This window comes from Schistocerca gregaria, chromosome 1 (genome assembly GCF_023897955.1).
Source record: "Schistocerca gregaria isolate iqSchGreg1 chromosome 1, iqSchGreg1.2, whole genome shotgun sequence".
NCBI lineage: Eukaryota > Metazoa > Arthropoda > Insecta > Orthoptera > Acrididae > Schistocerca > Schistocerca gregaria.
The window spans coordinates 232,379,368-232,402,306 of record NC_064920.1 but is presented as its reverse complement, the minus strand read 5'-3'; the positions used below and the strand labels follow the sequence as shown (position 1 = coordinate 232,402,306).

General features: G+C 38.0%; 1 protein-coding gene across 3 annotated transcripts; it reads left to right on the top strand.

Annotated features, from left to right (window-relative positions):
- Positions 1–1,436: 1,436 nt before the first annotated feature.
- On the top strand, positions 1,437–10,265 carry LOC126338450 (E3 ubiquitin-protein ligase RNF113A). 3 transcript variants are annotated; one of them, XM_050001555.1, is made up of 2 exons: positions 1,437–1,850; positions 8,548–10,265. In XM_050001555.1, the coding sequence occupies exon 2, from the start codon at positions 8,559–8,561 to the stop codon at positions 9,513–9,515; it is 957 nt and encodes a 318-aa protein (XP_049857512.1). In that variant the 5' UTR covers positions 1,437–1,850; positions 8,548–8,558; the 3' UTR covers positions 9,516–10,265. The 3 variants fall into 3 exon arrangements, with proteins under 3 accessions (XP_049857512.1, XP_049857511.1, XP_049857513.1); XM_050001554.1 differs by having other exon boundaries at positions 1,468–1,876; XM_050001556.1 differs by having other exon boundaries at positions 1,481–1,550.
- The last annotated feature ends 12,674 nt before the right edge of the window (positions 10,266–22,939 follow it).

Genomic DNA, 22,939 nt, shown 5'->3' with positions numbered 1-22,939 from the left:
TAAAGCAGACTTTAGGATCCTAGAATCTTAGAGTTGGTAAGATCCTTGGAGGAAGAGGAAGATTGACAGATGAAGCAATTGATAGATTGCAGAAGTATTGTGGGTGTGCAATTAGGCAAAATACAAGAAACATTGAGCATATGAGGAGAGCATTATTTTTCCATACTGCATCAACAAATGAGCACCCACAGCATGCACTGTGCCCCACAGGTGATGACTCATGCTGTAAGTACCAATCAGGAAAGAAATATTCCCATAAAAAACAGTTTGCCAAATGCTGTAATTGATGTAATTAAGCCCATATTCAGAGATTTATCACAGCCAAGTTTATTTGAAAAGCGTTTACATGGGAAAACACAAAATCCAAATGGAAGTGTAAATAATTTAATGTGGATTAGGATTCTCAAAAGAGTGTTTGTACAGTTAAAAACTTTGCATTTTGGAGCGTATGATGCAGTGGCAACATACAATGAAGGAAACATTGTCAAATGTGATGTGCTGAAACGTTTAGGTTTCCAACCAGGACACAACACCATTTCCACAATGAAGAATAAAGACTAAGAGATGCACGAAGAAGAGACAAAAGCCTACAACATGCAGCAAAAGGGAAGAAGAGACCAGTGAAAAGGAAACTAACAATGGAAAAAGAAGAGTGTACTGCAAATCCATCATATGGGGCAAGATTGTACTAAAAAACTTCGGAAGCCATTTCCCATAACTTTAAATTTTTCATCTTTGAGGAACATTTTCTCAAAAACTGCTAACAGTATATCAATGAAATTTATACACAATATTGTTTACTTCTTTTCCTTCATTTTTATAATAAATTGTAAAAAAATATTGTATAATTAAAGAGTTATAGAAGACAAAGTGCAAAATTTCAGAGAAAAAAAATCTGTTTAAAAAAAATTGCAAAACAAAAACCAATAAATATTTCTGAATATGGCATTACAACTTAGAGAAATATTCACTGAACATGTAGTCCAAATTTCAGAGAAATATGTTTAATGGTTTTAGAAAAAATGTTCCTTCTATCTGGTAAAATTAACATGGCGGAGATGGATCGCTACGGCTCCACTGAACCGCCCCTGATAAATGTCGTTTTCGTACAAATGTAGACTATCGCGTTGGGTATATGCACTTCGCCCGTAAAAGTATTTGAAAATCATCATTTATAGATCGCAATTCCTTCGAAAAAAACGGTTGAGGCAAGACCACCTACAATAAATATATTGTAGGTGGTCTTGGTTGAGGCCAGCAAAGCAGGTTGGAGATCACGTAACTAAGTGCCGTGACGTGGTGGACAGTGTGAACTCGGCAGTGAAAAATTACTAACAATTTTTTATAACGGTTAAATATAACTGACACTCCAAAATAGCCGTCTGCCCTAGAGTACAAAACCCCACGTTGTTTCCGTTCTCGCCTCCATGACGTGCCCAGTTTCGATCTACCGATTTTCGTGGTCGTATCGAGTTAGATTTCATCGAGTTGAAGCTCGGACGTAATTCTAACTACAAAGACATTACGGTCATTAACGCCCATATATTAAGGTTCTTTTACACTTTCCTACCAGTAAACTTCAGTACTGAACTCATTGTTTACGCTTAAAAATCTGTACGGTTTTGTGTCTGCGAAATACAATTTTATTTTAGTTTAGCGGCTGCCGTATGTTGGTAATCTTGGTCTTGGCAACAAAAATAAACACAGCAAGGCTATTAAGTGTTTTGTTTTTATCTGTTGATTTCGTGGTTTGTAGGATACATGTCATAACAACATAGTATTATGCTGTTGTCATATTTCCTTGGACCATTGCAGACGAGAAGTCGCAGAACCGAGGGACGTTTTAGTAGGTGAGCCTTGCGTGCTCAGTTTACTGGTAAGGAAATAAAGAACGAAAATAATTCGTAAAGGCAATATACAACAGTTCACGTTTATTTACTGTACAGACATGAAATGTTATGGACACATAAATATTGCACCATTTTGATATATTAGTTGATCATAATGAAGACTGATTCCCTTGGAGTACAACTAGTATCAGTATTTTAAGAAACTATTCTAGTGCCACTCCACGCGGCCCATACGGCCCCCAGAATACTACTCTAGAGTATCTGTGGTACTATTTTCAGTATATTAAATGTTCCACTTTATTGTTACTGACCTTACATTTCATGGTGACCAATAGATTTAGGCATGTCCACACACCAGGTGTCAACATTGCCCCATGACATAATGATTTTGTGGCATTGTAAGTGCACAAACAGAAATATAACAGAACACTGATTATATTATTTTTGTGTCTATCTTTGTTTTTAAGGTTTAGGTTGTGGTGACAGGCTGATCAGTAGTGAAGTGCTAGATCTACCTTATGTTGATAGCTGGCAGTTGAGTTGTGGACTGGCCAAACATTGTCTAATGCTTCAGTTAGCCAATTTCACAATAATTTATTATTTTGGTTCCCATTGCACCCATGTTTTGTGATTGCTCTATTCCACGTAACTTATTTCACCAGTAAAAAGAAAGGGTGTGTCATGTCAAACTTCACCTCCTCTTTTCTTAACTAAATCATGAGTAATCCTTTTGTGCTGCTTTGCATTTGGTACTAATGTGTTGTAGGTCCTGTCTTTATCCGATATATCTTGCCTTTTCTGCAATCAGTGTTCCATGCCCAGTTCATATTTTTTTTCCTTGGCATTCTGCCTTACCATGAGGGTGTCCAAGCAACACATATTGATGGGCAAATGTGATAGTTCATGAGCTGTTGCAGGTTTTGAGTTTTACTATCTTAGACGAAGTGTGCACTTCAGCTGAATTTCTGAGAGCATGATCAGCTTGGTGACCATATGTCACATGAATGGAGGTAAATAACTTGCAAATATGAATAGCATTCACGGATAACATTCATTTGATATCATAAGGAGTTTCTATCTTCAGACATAAGAAGCTGTAAAAACAGTTCATTGAAATTGAGACTCGATGCACTTGCATATTCATGTTCAAGATTTATTAGTAAAATTAATTGTAGTAGAGTCCACCCCATTAGTTGAATGGTCAGCATGTTGGAATACCACGCACAGGGGCCCAGGTTCGATTCGCGGCTTGGGTGGGAGATTTTCTCCTTTCAGGGACTGGGTATTGTGCTGTCCTCACCATCATTTCTTCCCCATTGTCAAATCCAAGTTGCCCATTGTGTTGTCACACTCAATAAGACTTGCACTTGGGGGCCGAACTTCCTGCCTGTGAACTCCCAGCCGCTGACACCATAGCTCATTTCCATTGTAGTACATAATTTTTTATACAAGTTGTTTCAAGTTCACACACAGATGGACAGTGTACATTCTTGAAAATGTATACATTTTACATTTCTGTATATAATCTGCATTATTGGCTTGCTGTGTTTCTTACTGTCATTGAAGATAAATTCTTTAAATATTGTCTGTTATTGCTTCTTTGATGTAAAAAATTGGACATTAGTAGCAAAAGACTACATACCTGCCTTACATTGCTTTTAATCTGAACACTTTGTAAATATTGCAAGTTACCCCCCATTTCCTACAGATTGCACCAATTTTCCCGAGAATTTCAAACAGCTTGCATCATTTTACATTGCCAAATAATTGTTCCTAGTTGACCAGACTTATAAATACGTCTCACTATTTCTTAAGTCATGTCTCGATTATCATGCACAATGTCAGAACTGCCTCTCTGGTGCTTTAATATTGCCTAAAGCTAAATTGATTATCATTTAACATATCCCTATAAGCAACTTGGATGCATGAGGGGTTAAGTTGATCGTGTGATAGTTCTCACACTTAGCAAGGACAGATATTTTCAGGATTATGCTGGTGATATTCCAAAAGTCTGGTGGTATGTCTCTGAAGCCATAAGATTTTACAAACCTAGTTGTTTAGTTGCCACTTCCTACATTTGTTTTAGAAATTCTGAAGCAGTGTTGTCTGTGCCCTTCACCTTATTGATCCCGAGTCAGAAGCTCTGCTAAACTCTGAGTCTTAATGCTGGGTACTCTGTCTCTTCCATATTGACTTCCATTTCTTCTTCTATCACCTCATCAGACAGCTCTCCCCTCAGTGTACTCTTTACAGTTATCTGCTCTCTTCTTTGTGTTTTACACCAGAATTCCTCATGCGGTCTTGATGTTAATGTCTTTGCTTTTAATTTCACCAAACATTATTTTGACCAGTCAGTACACTGAATCAGTCATTCCGAAACCCACTTTTCCTGCATTTTTCATGCAGCCTTTTGCCATGGCTTCCAGTTTATTTGATTCTGAAGTGACTTATAATGCTATATCCCTGCCTTTTCCTGAACATTTTGTTCTTCCTTCTTCTGTCAATCAACTGCAGTATTCCTACCATTACTAAAGGTTTCCTTGCAGTTGCCTTCCTTCCTTGGTTTGCTAGTCCTACTTCTATGACTGCCATTTATTTATTTATTTTTAGAGGTGTTCATTCCTCCCTAACTAAATTGCTTATTGTGGCATTCATTGTCACACTATCTACAGTTTTAGAGAACTTCAAACTCACCTCATTATTCCTCTGTACCCCACTTCTTTCCATTGATTCTTCTGGATGATTCTCTTAAGCATCAGTCTACTGTGCATCATTACTAAATTTTTATCTGAGTCTGTACCTGCTCCTATGCACACCTTAAATCCAGTATCTGAATCTGAAATCTCTGCCTGATCATGATGTAATTCAGCTATCTTCCCATGTCTCCAGGGCTTTTCCAAGAAAACCTCCTACCCATGTGATTTATAAAGTGTGTATTCATTATTACCAAGTGAAATTAATTACAGTACTTTGTTCATGTTTCTCCTCTCTCATTCTTAACACAAAGCTCATATTCTCCCTTAACTGTGTCTTATACTCCTCCCCTGATTACAGTGTTACAGTCCCCTATGATTTTTAGATTTTCATCTCCATTTAGACACTGAATTACACATTCAATCTTCTCAAGCACTTTCTCTCTTGATCTTCTTCTTGTGATGCCGGTGTGTATATGTGAACTATTGTGTCCATGTTGATTTTCTGCCTATTATGGTGAGAGTAATCTTATTACTGAACTGTTCACACTAACTCACTCTCTGTCCTACCTTGCTGTTAATGAGGAATGTTACTCGTGTTACACCATTTTGTGCTTGTGTTGATAGTACCCTATATTTGTCACACCAGGAAGCCTTATCTTCCTTCCTTTTCACTTCACTAAACCCCACTAGCTAGACTGGACCTTAGCACTTCCCTTTTCACATTTTCTATCTACCCTGCCCTGTTCATGCCTCTGACATTTCACATTCAGACTCAAAATGTTCCCCTTCCATTGGTTATTGAGTATTTTTCTCCTGGAATCCTCCTACATGGCAGTCCCTTCCTAAGCCCAGAGCAGGGGACTGATCTGGAATCCTTCGTCAATGCAGAGATCCTCATAACACTTTTTCAGTTACAGGCCTCATTTTGTGTGGATACACATTAGGCTTCTTTGACGCCATTGCCATTGATCAGTGCTGATTCTCCTGCCTTTTGGGGGTAGTTTCCTACCCAAGGACATGGAGGTACCCGGAACCTCTGTCAGCTACTGTCCACTCTTTGACACGGCCATTGGATGAACAAGGATGACTTCTTATACCAGAAGTCTTTGGACAACATTGCTTATGGTTTTTATTAAAAATTTATTAAAAAATTTATTAAAAAGTTTAGCAGCGAGTGTGATTGAATCCTGTATGTTTTGATTACTGCTCAAAAATGCTACCCCGAGACTACAGTGGTTAATACTATTTTTTTAAGTTTCGTGGTTAATCCTATTTCTTATACAGTATGAATTTTGAGAAGACTTTATATTTCTTGTATCAGAGTGTGTATTAAAAATTTTTGATGTGAAAATAGTTAATGTTGATTGAGTTCCACCAGAGCTTTTCTACATTGTAGAAATGACAGTGTGCAACACTTAAAGCTGCTGTACAGTTTTTTTGTTATTACATGACCAGTAAATGTCACAGATACAGGGAAATTTTTGGTAAAAAGTGATGTTGGAAAATTGTAGTCTGAATTTGTGTTGCTTGTATTTTACTACAATTTTCCAATATCCTTTCTACCCATAAATTTTCCAGTACCCACAACATGCGTGCAACAGATACTGGAAAATAATCTCTGAACAAAACTGTTACACAAAAAAGAATAAGTTGTACAGTAGATTCACATATTACAGACACCACTTCCCTATACACCAACAATCCCTCATGCCCAAGTTCTTGCTGTTATTGCACACTACCTCTCCCACTGTCCTTAAGCCTCCAAGATCACTACCTCGTTCCTCATACACCTTACTGATTTTATCGTAACACACAACTATTTCTCTTTCAAAGTAGAAGAATACAAACAAATCCGTGGCACAGCATGGTCAGCCCCATGGAACCTTTGTGTGCCAAACTGTTTGTGGGCCATCTAGAGGAAACATTCCTGGACTCCAAAAAACCCAAACTGCGGGTCTGGTTCAGGTTCATTGATGATGCCTTCATGACCTGGACTCAGGGTCAAGACACCCTACCCACATCCCTTCACAACCTCAATACCTTCTTTCCCATCCATTCCACTTGGTCCTCCTCAACGCAGTGTGTCACCTTCCTGGTCTTTGGTCACCACCTCTCTGATGGCTCCATCCACACCTCTGTCAACATGAAACCCACTAACAACTAACAGTACCTGCATGTCAACAGCTGCCCTCCCTTCCACAACTATTCTCTCTCCCATACAGCCTGGGGACAGTGTATCTGCAGTGACAAGAACTCCCTTGCCCAGTATGCTGATCCCACAATGACCTTCACAGGCAGGTACTATCTTCAGACCTAGTCCGCAAACAGATTTCCCATTGCTGCATATCCTCAAACACTCTCAATCCTCCCACCATCCCCAAGAACTTGCTAGAAAGTAGTGCCACCTCCATCACACAGTACCACCTGGGACTGGGTGGAACTTCTTTACCACATCCTTCGTTAGGGCTTTGATTATCTATCATCATGCCCTGCAATGAGCGACATTCGAGGCAAGATCCTTCCCACCACTTCTTAAGTTGTGTTCGATCATTCACCCAACCTCCACAACATTCTAGTCCATCCCTATCCCTGTGGAAGACCCAGGTGCCAGACCTGCCCAAACCAGCCATCTGGGACTTCTTATTCCAGTTCTGTCATGGACTTATCCTACACCATAAGGGACCAGGCCACCTATGAAAGCATCAATGTCATATACCGGCTCTGCTGCAATCATTTTACAGCTTTTTATATTGTTATGACTATCATCAGCTGTCCACCAGGATGAATGGCCACTGTCAGACAGTGGCCATGAGCAAAATGGAAGATCCTGTGGCACAACTTGCAGCTGAGTGTAACAAGCATGATTTCTATGATTGCTTCACAATCCAGGCGAACTGGATCTTCCCTTCCACCACCAACTTCTCTGACCTATACAGATGAGGATTATTCTTACAACACATTCTGTACTTCTGAAATCATCTCGGCCTCAACCACTAGTACCTACTGGCCCCACAACCTCCACACAAGTTTCTGTCCCCTGTGTCATATTACCACCTCCCAATTCGTGTCCCTTCAACCTCATAGTGCACTGCTTCTGCCAATGTACCTACCAGACATTTCCCCTTCTCTTCTCCTCTCCTTTCCTGCACCTTCACCTTCCTCCTACACTATCTCAACACTGTGCCTGCAGCCTTGTCCTGCCACCATCTAGTCCCTGCACACTCCTCCAAGTAGTAGTGACTTCTCTTCTCCCCACACCCCACTCTGGACTGCTCCTTCATTTGATGCAACACAGTTGCATTCTAGTCATAGTTAGCAGTCATCTATGAGTGAGGCGTGCTTGCTCGTGTGAAAGTGTAGATTTTCCTTTCTGAAAATTGCTTTGGCCAAAAGCTTAATGTCTTCTCATTGTTGCTGCTTGCAGCTCAGTGTATCATTTTTACGGTGCTTAGTTGTCTATCCTTTCCATAATATTGTTGATATTGAAAAATGTCATTTCTCTACAACTTTTGATGCAATGTTTAATAAATAAATAGTTCGAAAGCTCCTGACTGTGCAGGTTTTAGTAGGACATTGAGAAAAGAGGGGGCCTCAATTCAGTGTTCATTTAAAAGCCTTGATGCTTTGTGAAATACCAGCATATAGCTTGTGAAGTTGTTAACTTCTTAGTGTTATTATCTTTCTTACCATAAGTCCAGTTATTAGCACTTGTTTAATTTTAAGTTCTGTAGGAAATAGAAATTCTGGTGTGTCATACAAAGCTCTCCAATCCTTGGATTAGACATACAATGTTCAGCACATCTCCTTCTACTTGACTCCTTTCCATCTCACACAATTAATTCTCATTTCTACCATTAACAGTGTTTAACCAAATAAGTTACATTTGTTCATTGGACAGATATCCTGTGACACTCAGTATTTACTGTTTGCAGTGATGTGTGTTATTTTTTGCCCTTACTGTTATTACTTGTTATTAAACTATACCTGTTTTTATATTTCAGGTAACTGAAAAATGGCTGATGCCAGTGAATGTGTATTTAAGAAGACAAACTTCAAAAGGAAAGGAGTGCGAGCCAGGAGAAAGAGTTCAGATTCCTCTGATAGCAGTGAACAAGTGGAGATTGTCAAAAGGCAGAAAAGGACAGGGAAAGAAAATCCCCTTATACAAAAGACAAGCTTACAAAAAACCACAAATGTCAGTAAGGAGGAGAGTGATACTTCAGATGAAGGAGATGCTTTGACAGTTTCTTATCGTTCAAAGCGAAATGCTGATCGAGAAGGTCCACAGGACATGGGAGCAACAGCAATTCTAGAAATAGAAACTGAAGTTGATAAAGATGCTCAAGCTATCTTTGAAAATGCAGTACGTATTAATAAAGAACTGAAAGGAAAGGAAGATGATAAGGTTTACCGAGGTTTAAATAATTATACTCAGTTTTATGAAAAGAAGGACACTGCTCAGGGCAACGCAAGTAGTGGAATGGTTCGGAAAGGTCCTATTAGAGCACCTGCTAACCTTAGGGCAACTGTAAGATGGGATTACCAACCAGACATTTGTAAAGATTATAAAGAAACAGGATTCTGTGGTTTTGGTGATAGTTGTAAGTTCTTACATGACAGATCAGATTATAAGTATGGTTGGCAGTTGGAACGTGAAATGCAGGAAGGTACATATGGTGCAACAGATGATGATCCTCATCAATATGAAGTAGATTCTGATTCAGAAGACCTGCCATTTAAGTGCTTTATTTGCAGGGGATCATTTGTGAATCCTATTGTCACAAAATGTAACCATTATTTTTGTGAGAAATGTGCCCTAACACAGTACAGGAAAAGTACACGATGTTTCATTTGCAACAAACAGACAAATGGTGTTTTTAATCCTGCTAAAGAGTTGATAGCAAAATTAAATGCTGAAAAGAGAAATACTGAAACAGCACATGCGTGCCAAAACAGTGATTCTGACTAAATTGTAAATATAATTATTCCAGGTATTATTACAGAAAACATTTATGGGACCACTATTGCAATAATTTTAAAAAATTGAAAATGAAAGTATTTCAGAGATTTCCTTTGTTTGTCTGCTACAGTAACAGCAAGTAAATATATGTGAATAATAGCACACAAACATCGCGATAGATGATAAGGTATATACATTGTGACTAGGCAGATCTCTTTCTTATGATTTACTTGTTGTTACGTATTTGGTGAAACTGAGTACTGTTCTGATATCAGTAAAGGTGATTAGCATTCACAGTTATGGTAGACGTTGATGCCCATGCATCAGGGTCCATAAATGCAAATGGTTTTTATTACGTCAATATTCTTCAACTCATTTAACCAGGTTTTGACACAACTATAATGATCAGAGAATTGTAATCATTTCTACTTACTTTTTCCATTGTAGCTGCTGAATGTAGAGGCATTGGTACATAAATGTTTTTGTTTTGTGAACTTTACTTTTAGTAACTGTGAATAGTACAGTTCTTTTCTTCACCTGCTTTCTTGTTCACACAACACAGTCAAACACGACAGTATTATTGTGCACAAGACCTCTCAAGTCCTAGAATGGAACTGTATTCCATACAGTTACAGTGTTAGTTTTACTTTAAAGACAACTCCACATGCAGCAGACACAAACTGTGTTACTTATTCTTTACATGTACATTGTAAAATACTGTTCCACAACAAAAATGATGTAATAAAAGTATGTGACCTATTCTGTCAGTTCATTAATTAATTAAATAATTATGTGACTAACATATTAACAATGAAAGTAACAATATTATGTTAGGTTATTATTCAGTAAGAGCCATAATTTTGTTATTTTAGGGTGATCTGCAATACCATTATGAACTTCATTTGAGAAAACTAAAGAGTAACAATTTTTGACTTGCGTAGAATTGACTTCATATCTATTATTACATGTGGCTGGTCACTCTAAGTAGACTGTAGGCTGATACAGCTACAAAGACATATAGTGTCTTGTGAAAATCAGCTTTGTAAGTTAGAAAGTATAGTAAAATAAATGTTAAAGGATGCAAATTGAAATGTATCACAACATAAATCATGAAAGGCTATAGAATAAATGATGATGCAAAAGGGCAGACAAACTAAAGTTTAGATGAGAATAAAGAAGAGGAAAGGGGAAGGAAATATGAAAAACAAGACTTAGATAGACTGCAAAAGTCAACTGTTTATTGGAAAACTTATTCGAAAATATGGAATTAGCAAGCACTAGTGTAGGAAGAGCTTGGAAGGTTATAAGAACAAATCTACAGAAGTAACAAGAACTTCTTAAATGATTGTGCAACAGTTGTAGTTCTCCTGTTCAGTTTTAGCCATTCCATAAAAATACAGCCATGGAAAAAAAATTGCTGCATATGAAACAATACAGGATCTATCTCAGTGGTGTGATGAACAGTGAGTTAATGCTTCCTCTGACATGTCATTCTAATAAATTAACCCTCACCTATCTTTAGTATTCAAAAATTTTATATTTCTGAGTTATCTTTGTAAGACACTAACGGTCTACCTTGGGCTATAGCAAGTAAATTGTACATTGTTGTACCAGTAAATGAGGAAACAAATTATGGTTTTATGTAACAGAATAGAGAATGATATATCTAAAAACAAAGATGATGTGACTTACCAAACAAAAGCGCTGGCAGGTCGATAGACACACAAATAAACACAAACGTACACACAAAATTCAAGCTTTCGCAACCCACGGTTGCTTCGTCAGGAAAGAGGGAAAGATGAATGGATGTGGGAATAGAGAATGAGATAGATAAATGAACATAGTTGGAGAAGCAGTCACTGTGCTTAGTATTATGCCAGAATACCACTCTTTCTTACTTAAGAGAAAGAGTGCACCCAAAAATTTGTTGAGACTACATGGTACTGGCCTGCACACAAGGTGTGTGTTGATACTATTTATATTTGCTACATGCTGCGCTATTTGTGCGATAGAGCATAACAGGTGAAATTAAACATATGGAAAATTAATGGGCAAAACACAGGAACCAGTGTGACATAAGGAGCAAGGTTTGAAAGGGAGTGAGGGGCCACAATGAGGATTCCATCTTGAACTCCGTGACCACTTGATGTATGAGGTTAACCAATCCCCACCCTCCACTTATATCTCCCTATCCCACCCCACCCCACAACCTCAGGGCAGCACCAAGACCATGACATTTATTTATTTCTTTACACGTCTAGTTCTGTGGGACCAAATTAAGGAGTAATCTCGAAGGTCACTTAACGTATCAGCATATGAAATTACAACATTGAAGTAATAACAGATAAAAATAAATGTTTATGAACCTGAAAAAAGTCAGTCCATAAGTTTAAGTAATGCAATCAACAATACAATAGGAATCAGCTCAATTTTTCAAGGAACTCCTTGACAGAATAGAACAGAAGGAGTGACCCATGAGGAAACTCTTCTGTTTCGAGTTGAAAGCATGTGGATTAGTGCTAAGATCTTTTAATTCGAGTGATAGCTTATTGAAAATGGATGCAGCAGTATACTGAACACCTTTCTGCACAAGAATTAAGGAAGTCCGATCCAAATGCAGGTTTGATTTCTGCTGAGTATTAACCGAGTGAAAGTTGCTTATTCTTGGGAATAAGCTAATACTGTTAACAAGAAATGACAGTAAGGAATATATATATATATATATATATATATATATATATATATATATATATATATATATATATATATATATATTAAAAACAAAGATTCCGAGACTTATAAAGCGGGAAAGCGCCGGTAGACAGGCACAATAAAATAACATACAAACACACACACAAAATTATGAGCTTTCGCAACCAGCAGTTGCTTCCTCAGGAAAGAGGGAAGGAAAAGGAAAGATGAAAGGATGTGGGTTTTAAGGGAGAGGGTAAGGAGTCATTCCAATCCCGGGAGCGGAAAGACACCTTAGGGGGAAAAAGGATAGGTATATACTCGCGCGCCCACACACACACACACACACATATATATATATATATATATATATATATATATATATATATATATATAACAGAAAGAAACTTCCACATGGGAAAAATATATTAAAAACAAAGATTCCAAGACTTACCAAGCGGGAAAGCGCCGGCAGACAGGCACATGAACAAAACACACACACAGAATTACGAGCTTTCGCAACTGGCAGTTGCTTCGTCAGGAAGGAAGGAAGGAGAGGGAAAAATGTGGGTTTTAAGGGAGAGGGTAAGGAGTCATTCCAATCCCAGGAGCGGAAAGATGTGTGTGTGTGTGTGTGTGTGTGTGTGTGTGTGTGTGTGTGTGTGTGTGTGTGCGAGTGTACACCTGTCCTTTTTTTTCCCCTAAGGGAAGTCTTTCCGCTCCCGGGATTGGAGTGACTCCTTACCCTCTCCCTTAAAACCCACATCCTTTCATTTTTCCCTCTCCTTCCTTCCTTCCTGATGAAGCAACTGCCAGTTGCGAAAGCTCGTAATGCTGTGTGTGTGTTTGTGTGTTTTGTTCATGTGCCTGTCTGCCGGCGCTTTCCCGCTTGGTAAGTCTTGGAATCTTTGTTTTTAATATATATATATATATATATATATATATATAGACACAAGCAGAGACATATTTAAAGGCAAAGAGTTTGGGCAGAGATGTCAGTCGAGGCGGAAGTGCAGAGGCAAAAATGATGTTGAATGACAGGTGAGGTACGAGTGGCGGCAACTTGAAACGGAGATTGAGGCCTGGTGGATAACGAGAAGAGAGGATATATTGAAGGGCAAGTTCCCATCTCCGGAGTTCGGATAGGTTGGTGTCGGTGGGAAGTATCCAGATAACCCGGACGGTGTAACACTGTGCCAAGATGTGCTGGCCGTGTACCAAGGCATGTTTAGCCACAGGGTGATCCTCATTAACAAAAAAACACTGTCTGCCTGTGTCCATTCATGCAAATGACCAGCAACAAACTGTCCAGGTCTTTGTATTTATATATACTAGTTCTACATCAAAATACCTATGCTTATTAAACAATGTAAATGGCACTTGTTAAGAAAAGGTTTAGACTTCATACCATAATTTGTACATTCACTGATGACATCCATACAATGTATATTGTCTAAGAATGGATGAAAAAATATATAAGTCACAATATGATCTTACAAATGACATTCAAATGTGATTTCTCAAACCCACTGTTTAATCTTTCCTATAAAAGAATGCAGGTGTCGTTACTTGTGTCCAATTTGTGAGGTTGAGGTGAAATGTTTATTATTAGCATACCCGTACATTAGTCTATTGCATGCCAACTTGACATTTGTTGTGTACAGTCTTCATACCACTGCAATTTTAATGCAGTGTATTAACAACATTAACATTCTTTGTTCACACACTTTGAAATAAGAAAGTAAAAAAGTTAAAAAATACATGTAATATATGCAGCCTGAAGTGATGAATGGATAATTTGTATGAAGATTGGGATTCAAACCTCATTTTAAATCCTGGTCTTGGTACAAATTTTCCATTCATTGCTTCAGACTGTGTATCACCACACGTTTGAGACTTGGAAAGGTCTATGACACCATATTGTTTCATTTGATTAAGTATATGTCAGTTTAAACTGATTATTTATGTGATAACTGTATGTAATTGTAATTTCTCAATTTGAGTTTATAAAATCTAGGTCATTTTTGAGGTTTTGTGTGCTTATACAATGAAGTACTAACAAAGTTTCTTCCTTTCTCTTTCTGTATAGCAAATAATCTTTTCTTGGTCATAAATTGATAAGACATAATGATGAAATAGCGAAAGTCTCTGAAAATATGACATCGATCATATGATGGAAAGTAAAAATAACTTCTTGCTTGCGATGAAAACGTAAAATGTAACACTGATGTCAGCATTTTTATTGCAGTGAATTTAGTTACATAAGATATTGGTATTTATCAACCTGTAGAACTAGGTGTCAGGCATTGGTCTTTTACATTTCATAAACAGGCAATTGAGAATCATTAACTCCACTCTTTTGTTTAGTTAAGACTTAAACTTGGTTCCTCACATAATCACCCATTTTTGTCAACTCTCTCAACACATGAAAAAATATTGAAACAATAGTTTCATTTCTGGAAAAATATCATGCTAGCTGCCCATCTTTTTCTTACTTAAATTGATCTTACGTGAGCACTGCTCTGAAACAAAAATTGTCTGTATTCGTACTTGCACAAAAAACAAGTAGAAGTGTGAAATTATGTAAGTGCAATCACATATTGGCTCACCAATTCATTACAGCTGCTGTTATGTCGGCTAATGTTTCTTTCGAAATAATTTGAGAAATTGACTACAGAAGGCAGCACCTGTCAAGGGACCGGTAGCAAGTCATATGTACGTTGTTCTCATATGAAATGAGTTCAGTCTTCAAGTGGTCGGTGGGTGGTAGTACATCAAGAAAATTGCAACCCGAGGTATACTCTGGAACAGTCTTTTGAACACAGTGATTTGGACCAAAATATGCTTAGGCTCAGTCTCCAGAGTGTTAAAACACTTCTAGGGTGTATATAACTATGTTCTACTTGCTGTCTTGTTTGTCGTGGTTCAAAATGCTGGTAATTATATAGATGCAGACATGGCAATATTTAGAGTGTGTGATGGCCCTGTGCAGTAATTTATCTTATTACCATCTTCCTAAACTTCAGAACTGTTACTCATTTGTGGACTATCAGTAATAAAGCTGTTCATCATTAACTTCAGTTTTAAACTTTATTGAAGTATTTAAATAATGTGTAAGTTAAATATTCAGAAATAATAAAAATTACTACTCCATTTCAGTAGTCCCTTTTACTAAAAAATTACTGCACAAACATCAACCTTTGATGCAATACATGATAGAACATAAAGAAAATCAGTCCAGTTTAATAGCCTACATCAAAAATTACTTTTCTTCAATACAAAATTTACTCAGTCATAAATCTGTGAAACAATACCATGTAACTGACCTTTCCCAAAATTTAGTGTAAATGGAGAAATGACTTTCTTCTCATTTTTTGTTTTGCAGTTCATTCATCACTTCCTTAAAATCCAGATTGACTGTAATCCCTGATGCTATGGCCAATACTCCAAAATTGACCAGTCATTCTTAATTGTCTGCTGTCCACAGGTAGTTTGTAATCCATTTTAAAACAAGAAAGGACCTTCCAGCAGAACAGTTTGCAGCTGAAGTACAATTGTAAATCTGTAATGCTATGTTGACATTTGAATAGACAACACACTACAGATAAATGGAACAGAGGATAACTTGTCTACAAAGAAGGAAGATGGTGACAACATATAGCTTTTAAAATGTATATCTTCTCTGCCAAATTTGTTATGTCAATAAAATAGAAAGAAACTTCCACATGGGAAAAATATATTAAAAACAAAGATTCCAAGACTTACCAAGCGGGAAAGCGCCGGCAGACAGGCACAATGAACAAAACACACAGAATTACTAGCTTTCACAACCGATGGTTGCTTCTTCAGGAAGGAGAGGGAAAGACGAAAGGATGTGGGTTTTAAGGGAGAGGGTAAGGAGTCATTCCAAGCTCCCGGGATTGCGAAAGCTAGTAATTCTGTGTGTGTGTTTGTGTGTTTTGTTCATTGTGCCTGTCTGCCGGCACTTTCCCGCTTGGTAAGTCTTGGAATCATTGTTTTTAATAAATTTGTTATGTCAGAATTATAAATGGCAGTAAGTTTCTCCACAGCACAATAAATTTAAACAGTTTCTAGTTCAGTGATATTTGAGGGAAATTAAAATCTTAAGTTGTATTTCCCGTAGACGTTAATTGTCTTCTGTAACTCATGCTGGCGAGTCTGTATTATCTTAGAATATAATATTTTCATTCTTCGCCAAATTTCAACACAGTCAGATTCTGTTTTTCCTTCAGGACATTTGGATCTCCTTCTGAATCAGATGATTCATCAAAGAAAGACTTGCATTTAACTTGACATATCCTTTTTTAATTTTCTGCACCTGAAGAAGGTGGAACTGATTCCGAATTCCTGATCTCCTTAAGTTCCTTTTCAGCTGACTTCTTGTGAATTGAAAGAGATATGTGGGAGCTCATGAATCCATACCAATGTCATGAAAGCTACTTCAATAATGCTTAATTTTCTAAGAAGATCTTCAGCTTCACATCTAACTATATCACTCCCACTTTATGAATTTGTTCTTAATGCAGAAAACACTGTTTTCCAATCTGCATTACTAGTATCCTCAAGTGCACATCATCAAGTAGTAAACAATGGCTTCAGCATCACACTCACAGAATCAAAAAATGTTTTCAAGATTTACTATCAACCTGCAGAATCTAAATGAAGCTGTATAAACCTTGAATTAACTCAAAAAATGGTATTGTAGCTGTGCAGCTCATGATCCAATTAGATTCAGTGAGTCAGTTGAATATAGAATGAAGAAAATTGTAGAGTTTTGGTCCTTGTGTCTTGTCTGTAAACCTGAATATACACTAGACATGTTGATTGTTATCATATGATTGACCCCTACATTTTTCAAATTTCAGTCCATATAGTTATAAAGAATTCAAAACTGTTTTGGAATGCTTCCCTCCAGTGTGGCCTGCATTTTGTACAAAACACAAGAATCTTTCATCTGAGAGCTGACCTTCAGTTACATATCTAATTATTACACTTATTTGGTCATTATGGGATACGTCTGCTGTAGAATCTACGACGACTTAAAAATATTTAGAAGAAATAACTTCATTACATATTTCATAGATCACTGATCTCTCCATCAGACATATTAAAACTTCATAAATTGCTATATGGTCAGCCAAAAACAATCATAGTTTGTAATTAATCCCAGATACATTATAAAATTTTCATTTTTCACAGCCAAACACCTCTTTGTCTCCACAAAACACTAGAGACAGAGACACAAGCTTCTTAACTACAGAAACAACTCTTTTTAACACATTTCTCCAATACCTAACTTCATGTTCAATGGTGGATGAGCAACCGTTTCTTAATTCTATTCATCTCACTTCCTCTGTTTTTCAGTCTTAATAGACAGTCTCTGTGAGAAGTAGAATTTTCATGGTCAGCAATTCATATTCCAGCTTGACTGCAATTGCTGAAACTAGATGTTGCAAATTGAGATGCACCACCAAATACTTTACAACATGCACAGAAAAACAATCCTTGACCATGAGAATATACACTATGTGATCAAAAGTATCGGGACACCTGGCTGAAAATGGCTTCCAAGTTCGTGGCACCCTCCACCGGTACTGCTGGAATTCAAGGTGGTGTTGGCCCACCCTTAGCCTTGATGACAGCTTCCACTCTTGCAGGCATACATTCAATCAGGTGCTGGAATGTTTCTTGGGGAATGGCAGCTCTTTCTTCATGGAGTACTGCACTGAGGAGAGGTATCGATGTTGGTCGGTGAGGCCTGGCACCAAGTCAGCATTCCAAAACGTCCCAAAGGTGTTCTATAGGTTTCAGGTCAGGACTCTTTGCAGGCCAGTCCATTACAAGGATGTTATTGTTCTGTAACCATTCCGCCACAGGCCATGCATTATGAACAGCTGCTCGATCATGTTGAAAGATGTAGTCGCTACCCCCGAATTGCTTTTCAACAGTGGGAAGCAAGAAGGTGCTTAAAACATCAATGTAGGCCTGTGCTATGATAGTGCCACGTAAAACAATGAGGGGTGGGAGTCCCTTCCCTGAAAAACACCATAAAACCACCGCCTCCGAATTTTACTGTTAGCAATACACACGCTGGGGCAGATGACGTTCATCGGGCATTCGCTATTCTCACACGGTGCCACCGGATTGCCACATTGTGTACTGTGATTTGTCACTCCACACAATGTTTTTCTACTGATCAATCGTCCAGTGTTTACGCTCCTTACAACAAACGAGGCGTCGTCTGGCATTCACCGGCGTGATGTGTGCTTATGAGCAGCCGATCGACCATGAAATCCAAGTTTTCTCACCTCCCGTGTAACTGTCACAGTACTTGCAGTGGATCCTGATGCCGTTTGGAATTCCTGTGAAATAGTCTGGATAGATGTCTGCCTACTTCACATTACGACCCTCTTCAACTGTCGGCAGTCTGTCAGTCAACGGAAGAGGTCGGCCAGTATGCTTTTGTGTTGTACGTGTCCCTTCATGTTTCCACTATCACATCGGAAACAGTGGACTTAGGGATGTTTAGGAGTGTGGAAATATTGCATACAGATGTATGACCAAAGTGGCACACAATCACCTAAACACCTTCTAAGTCCAAGAGTTCCGTAGAGTATCCCATTCTGCTCTCTCATGATGTCAATGACTACTCACGTCGCTGATATGGAGTACCTGGCAGCAGGTGGCAGCACAATGCACCTAATATGAAAAACATATGTTTTTGGGTGTGTCCGGATACTTTTGATTACATAGTGTACAATATATTCATCTTAATGTTCTCTTCAGGTACTAGGCAGGAATAGCCTGTTACAGTACCCATCTGTTGGGGTTTTCCTCTGTCTCTTCTCCCATGGCACTTATGATTTCTTGCCTTTAAGGGAAGTCTCTCACTCTCCATTCTTTGTAGATGTTCATTCCATTTTCTTCTGTAATCTCAAATTTTATCATTGAGACTAAAGATTTGCAGTTCTTCTCTAATATCTTGATTTCTTAGCCTGTCTTCTCTTGTGCAACCTTTAACAACTCTAAGGAATTTCATTTCTTGTGCTTGAACCCGGTTTTTTACTTCTGGGTAATCACCCAGGTCTCACTTCCACAGAGCAGTGTGGGAACTGCAACAGTTTTGTAAAATTTAATTTGAGTGTCTTTCCTGGTTTTGCTTTTTAGGTTTCTGCTGGGGTCTTCCTCTGTCTCTTCTCCCATGGCACTTATGATTCCTTGCCTCTAAGGGAAGTCTCTCACTCTCCATTCTTTGTTCTAGAAAGATCCGCTAATGATATTTTCATGGATATTAATAAATGGTTTGAAGCCAACTCACTGACATTAAACTTCGAAAAGACTCACTATATGCAATTCAGAACCTGTAAGAGCTTTCCACCCAGCATATGCATAAAGTATGAAGAAGAGCAGATAGAAGGGTTGACAGTCTTAAATTCCTGGGATTACAACTTGATAATAAATTCAGTTGGGAGGAGCACACCACAGAACTGCAGAAATGCCTTAACAAATCTGTATTTGCAATTCGATTGTTAGCAGACATAGGCGACATAAAAGTGAAAAAGCTTGCATAATTTGCCAACTTTCATTCCATAATGTCATATGGTATAATATTTTGGGGTAACTCTTCAAGTCAAACAAAAGTTTTCAGAGTCCAAAAGCATGTAATACGTATTATTTGTGGAGTAAACTCACGGATGTCTTGTAGAAACCTCTTCAAAGAACTGGGTATACTAACTACTGCCTCTCAGTATATTTACTCCTTAATGAAATTTGTCCTAAATAATATATCTCTTTTTCCAACAAAAGGTCAGTTCATACATACAATACCAGGAACAAAAATGATCTGCACAAGGACTTAAAAGCACTTACTTTAGTTCAAAAAGGGGTCCACTACTCAGTTTGCCAGCAAACATAAAAAAATTAATTACAAATAGAGATCAGTTTAAAAGGAACCTGAAAGACTTACTAGTGGCCAACTCCTACTCCATTGACGAATTTTTTAATAGAAACAAATGATGTGTTGTATATATTTATACTATTAGTATTGTTATTTCAGCTTAAAAAAAAATAAAAAAGGTGACATGTTCCACATCCACGAGGATCTCCTCAATACGGATCCAAGATAGACATGAAGCCCATGCCAACCATAGTAGTACAAGTTTATATGCCAACTGGCTCCACAGATGACAAAGAGATTGAAGAAATGTATGACGATGAGATAAAAGAAATTATTCAGATAGTGAAGGGAGACGAAAATTTAATAGCCATCGAGGACTGGAATTCGATAGTAGGAAAAGGAAGAGAACGAAAAGTAGTAGTGAATATGGAATGAGGGTGAGGAATGAAAGGGAGACTTTTGCAGAGAGCATAACTTAATCATAGCTAACACTTGGTTCAAGAATCATGAAAGAAGGTTGTATAAAGGAAGAAGCCTGGAGACACTGGAAGATTTCAGATAGGTTATATAATGCTAAGACAGAGATTTAAGAACCAGGTTTTAAATTGTAAGACATTTCCAGGGACAGATGTGGACTCTGACCACAATCTATTGATTACGAACTGTAGATTAAAACTGGAGAAACTGCAAAAAGGTGGGAATTTAAGGAGATGGGACTTGGATAAACTTGCAGAACCAGAGGTTGCAGATAGTTTCAGAGAGAGCATCAGAGAACGGTTGACAGGAATGGGGGAAAGAAATACAGTAGAAGAAGAATGTTTAGCTTTGAGAGATGAAATAGTGAAAGCAGCAGAGTATCAAGTAGGTAAAAAAGATGGGGGCTAGCAGAAATCCTTGGGTAACAGAAGAAATATTGAATTTAATTCATGAAAGGAGAAAATATAAAAATGCTGTAAATGAAGCAGGCAAAAAGGAATACAAACATCTCAAAAATGAGATCGAAAGGAAGTGCAAAATGGCTAAGCAGGGATGGCTAGAGGACAAATGTAAGCCTGTAGAGGCTTATATCACTAGGGGTAAGATAGATACTGCCCAAAGGGAAATTAAAGAGACGTTTGGAGAAAAGAGAATCACTTGTATGAATATCAAGAGCTCAGATGGAGAACCAGTTTTAAGCAAAAAAGGAAAAGCAGAAAGGTGGAAGGAGTATATAGAGGGTCTATACATTGGTATGTACTTGAGGACAATATTATGGAAATGGAAGAGTAAAAATCTATCCTTTTTATATAGTTGTTATTCCATCCAAGAATTTCCATTGTTTTGTTCTTCTAAAGAGAGCTAATCTCAAAAATTTTTTAGTACACATTCAAACAAAAAACCTGATTCAAGGTGGCTGTACTATGCTTCGAGTCAAACTCCAGCAATTGCATTGCCTAGACTGCTGTCTTTACTCATTACTCATTTTATGTATTATGATAGCTAGGAGCATTTTCCTTCATGTGGGTTTTACATTCCTTTCTCCTGATATTAAGGTACAGGTCTTTTTAAAGGTTGTAGGAAGAAAGCTTAGGGATTTATCTTACCATAAACAATGACATCATTAGAGACATCAATACTCAAGTAAGGTGAACATGAGGAAGGATACAGGCCATCTACTTTGCAAAGTAACCATCCTCACAAATGCCTTGAACTAGGCTTTTTCAGCTCCCTTGGCCATCTCCTTTTCAAAGCCATCAGCCTGGCAAACATGGTAAACTAGACTGTTCCAGCTTGCATGCCCAATGGCAGGCACCCAGTTGCACACAGACACAGATCAGCACTGGTTGCCAAAAAGCTGATGGGTAGGAAGTCGGGCAGCTTGGCTGTAGCATACAAAATCAAACTACACCAGTTAGGATATCACAGGCAGAGGTCGCCACAGCTGGCGCAAACACAGAACGAGTACAATGGGACCACCAGGAAGGTAGCCTATCCATCAGTGCCTACCTTAAGCAGTGCAGGGAAACCCCTGATAATCTAAATCCGGATAGTCAGACAGGGATTTAATACAATGGCTGCCGCACACACAGTGATGTATGTTTCACTGCCAAGCACACAGTGTGAGATGTGAGGCTCTGCCGTGGCTGAAAATGTGTTAAAACATTGCTCCTCCAACCTGAGAAATGTTTTGACCACTGATTAAGGAGACCAGAAGTTTAATTTAAAATATGAAACACATACAACTTGACTTTTCACTTTGCTCTAATTAATTTCATGTTATCAATTGATGATATATAACACTGTTTAGGTACAGGTAATGGTACTGTCAGGCTCTTTGGTATTCTTGCAACTTCAAAGTTTTTGTCTTTAGTTGTAGAATCAGAAGAAGTTATTGGAACATCACTAATGTTGCCATATTAGAGGGTACATCAGCACACTTTTTTTGCATGTTCCTTTTCTTAAAGTCTTCAGGGAATTAGATACAAATGTTATTGCTAATTAATAAATACTTATGCTACCCTTTCGTTATTGCTGTCGGTAGGAATGTTCAGATTATGGCTGATGAAATATTCAAATCGTCCAAATGGATCTAAGCACTATGGGACTTAACATCTGAGGTCATCAGTTCCCTAGACTTAGAACTACTTAAACCTTACTAACCTAAGGACATCACACACATCCATGTCCGAGGCAGGATTTGAACCTGGGACCACAGCAGCAGCACAGTTCTGGACTGAAGCTCCTAGAACCGCTCGGCCACAGCGGCCGGCCTGACGAAATGTAATTTATTCTTTCACCACTTGCAAGCAGTACTGGGATACTGTACATTTATTAAAGAGTCGAA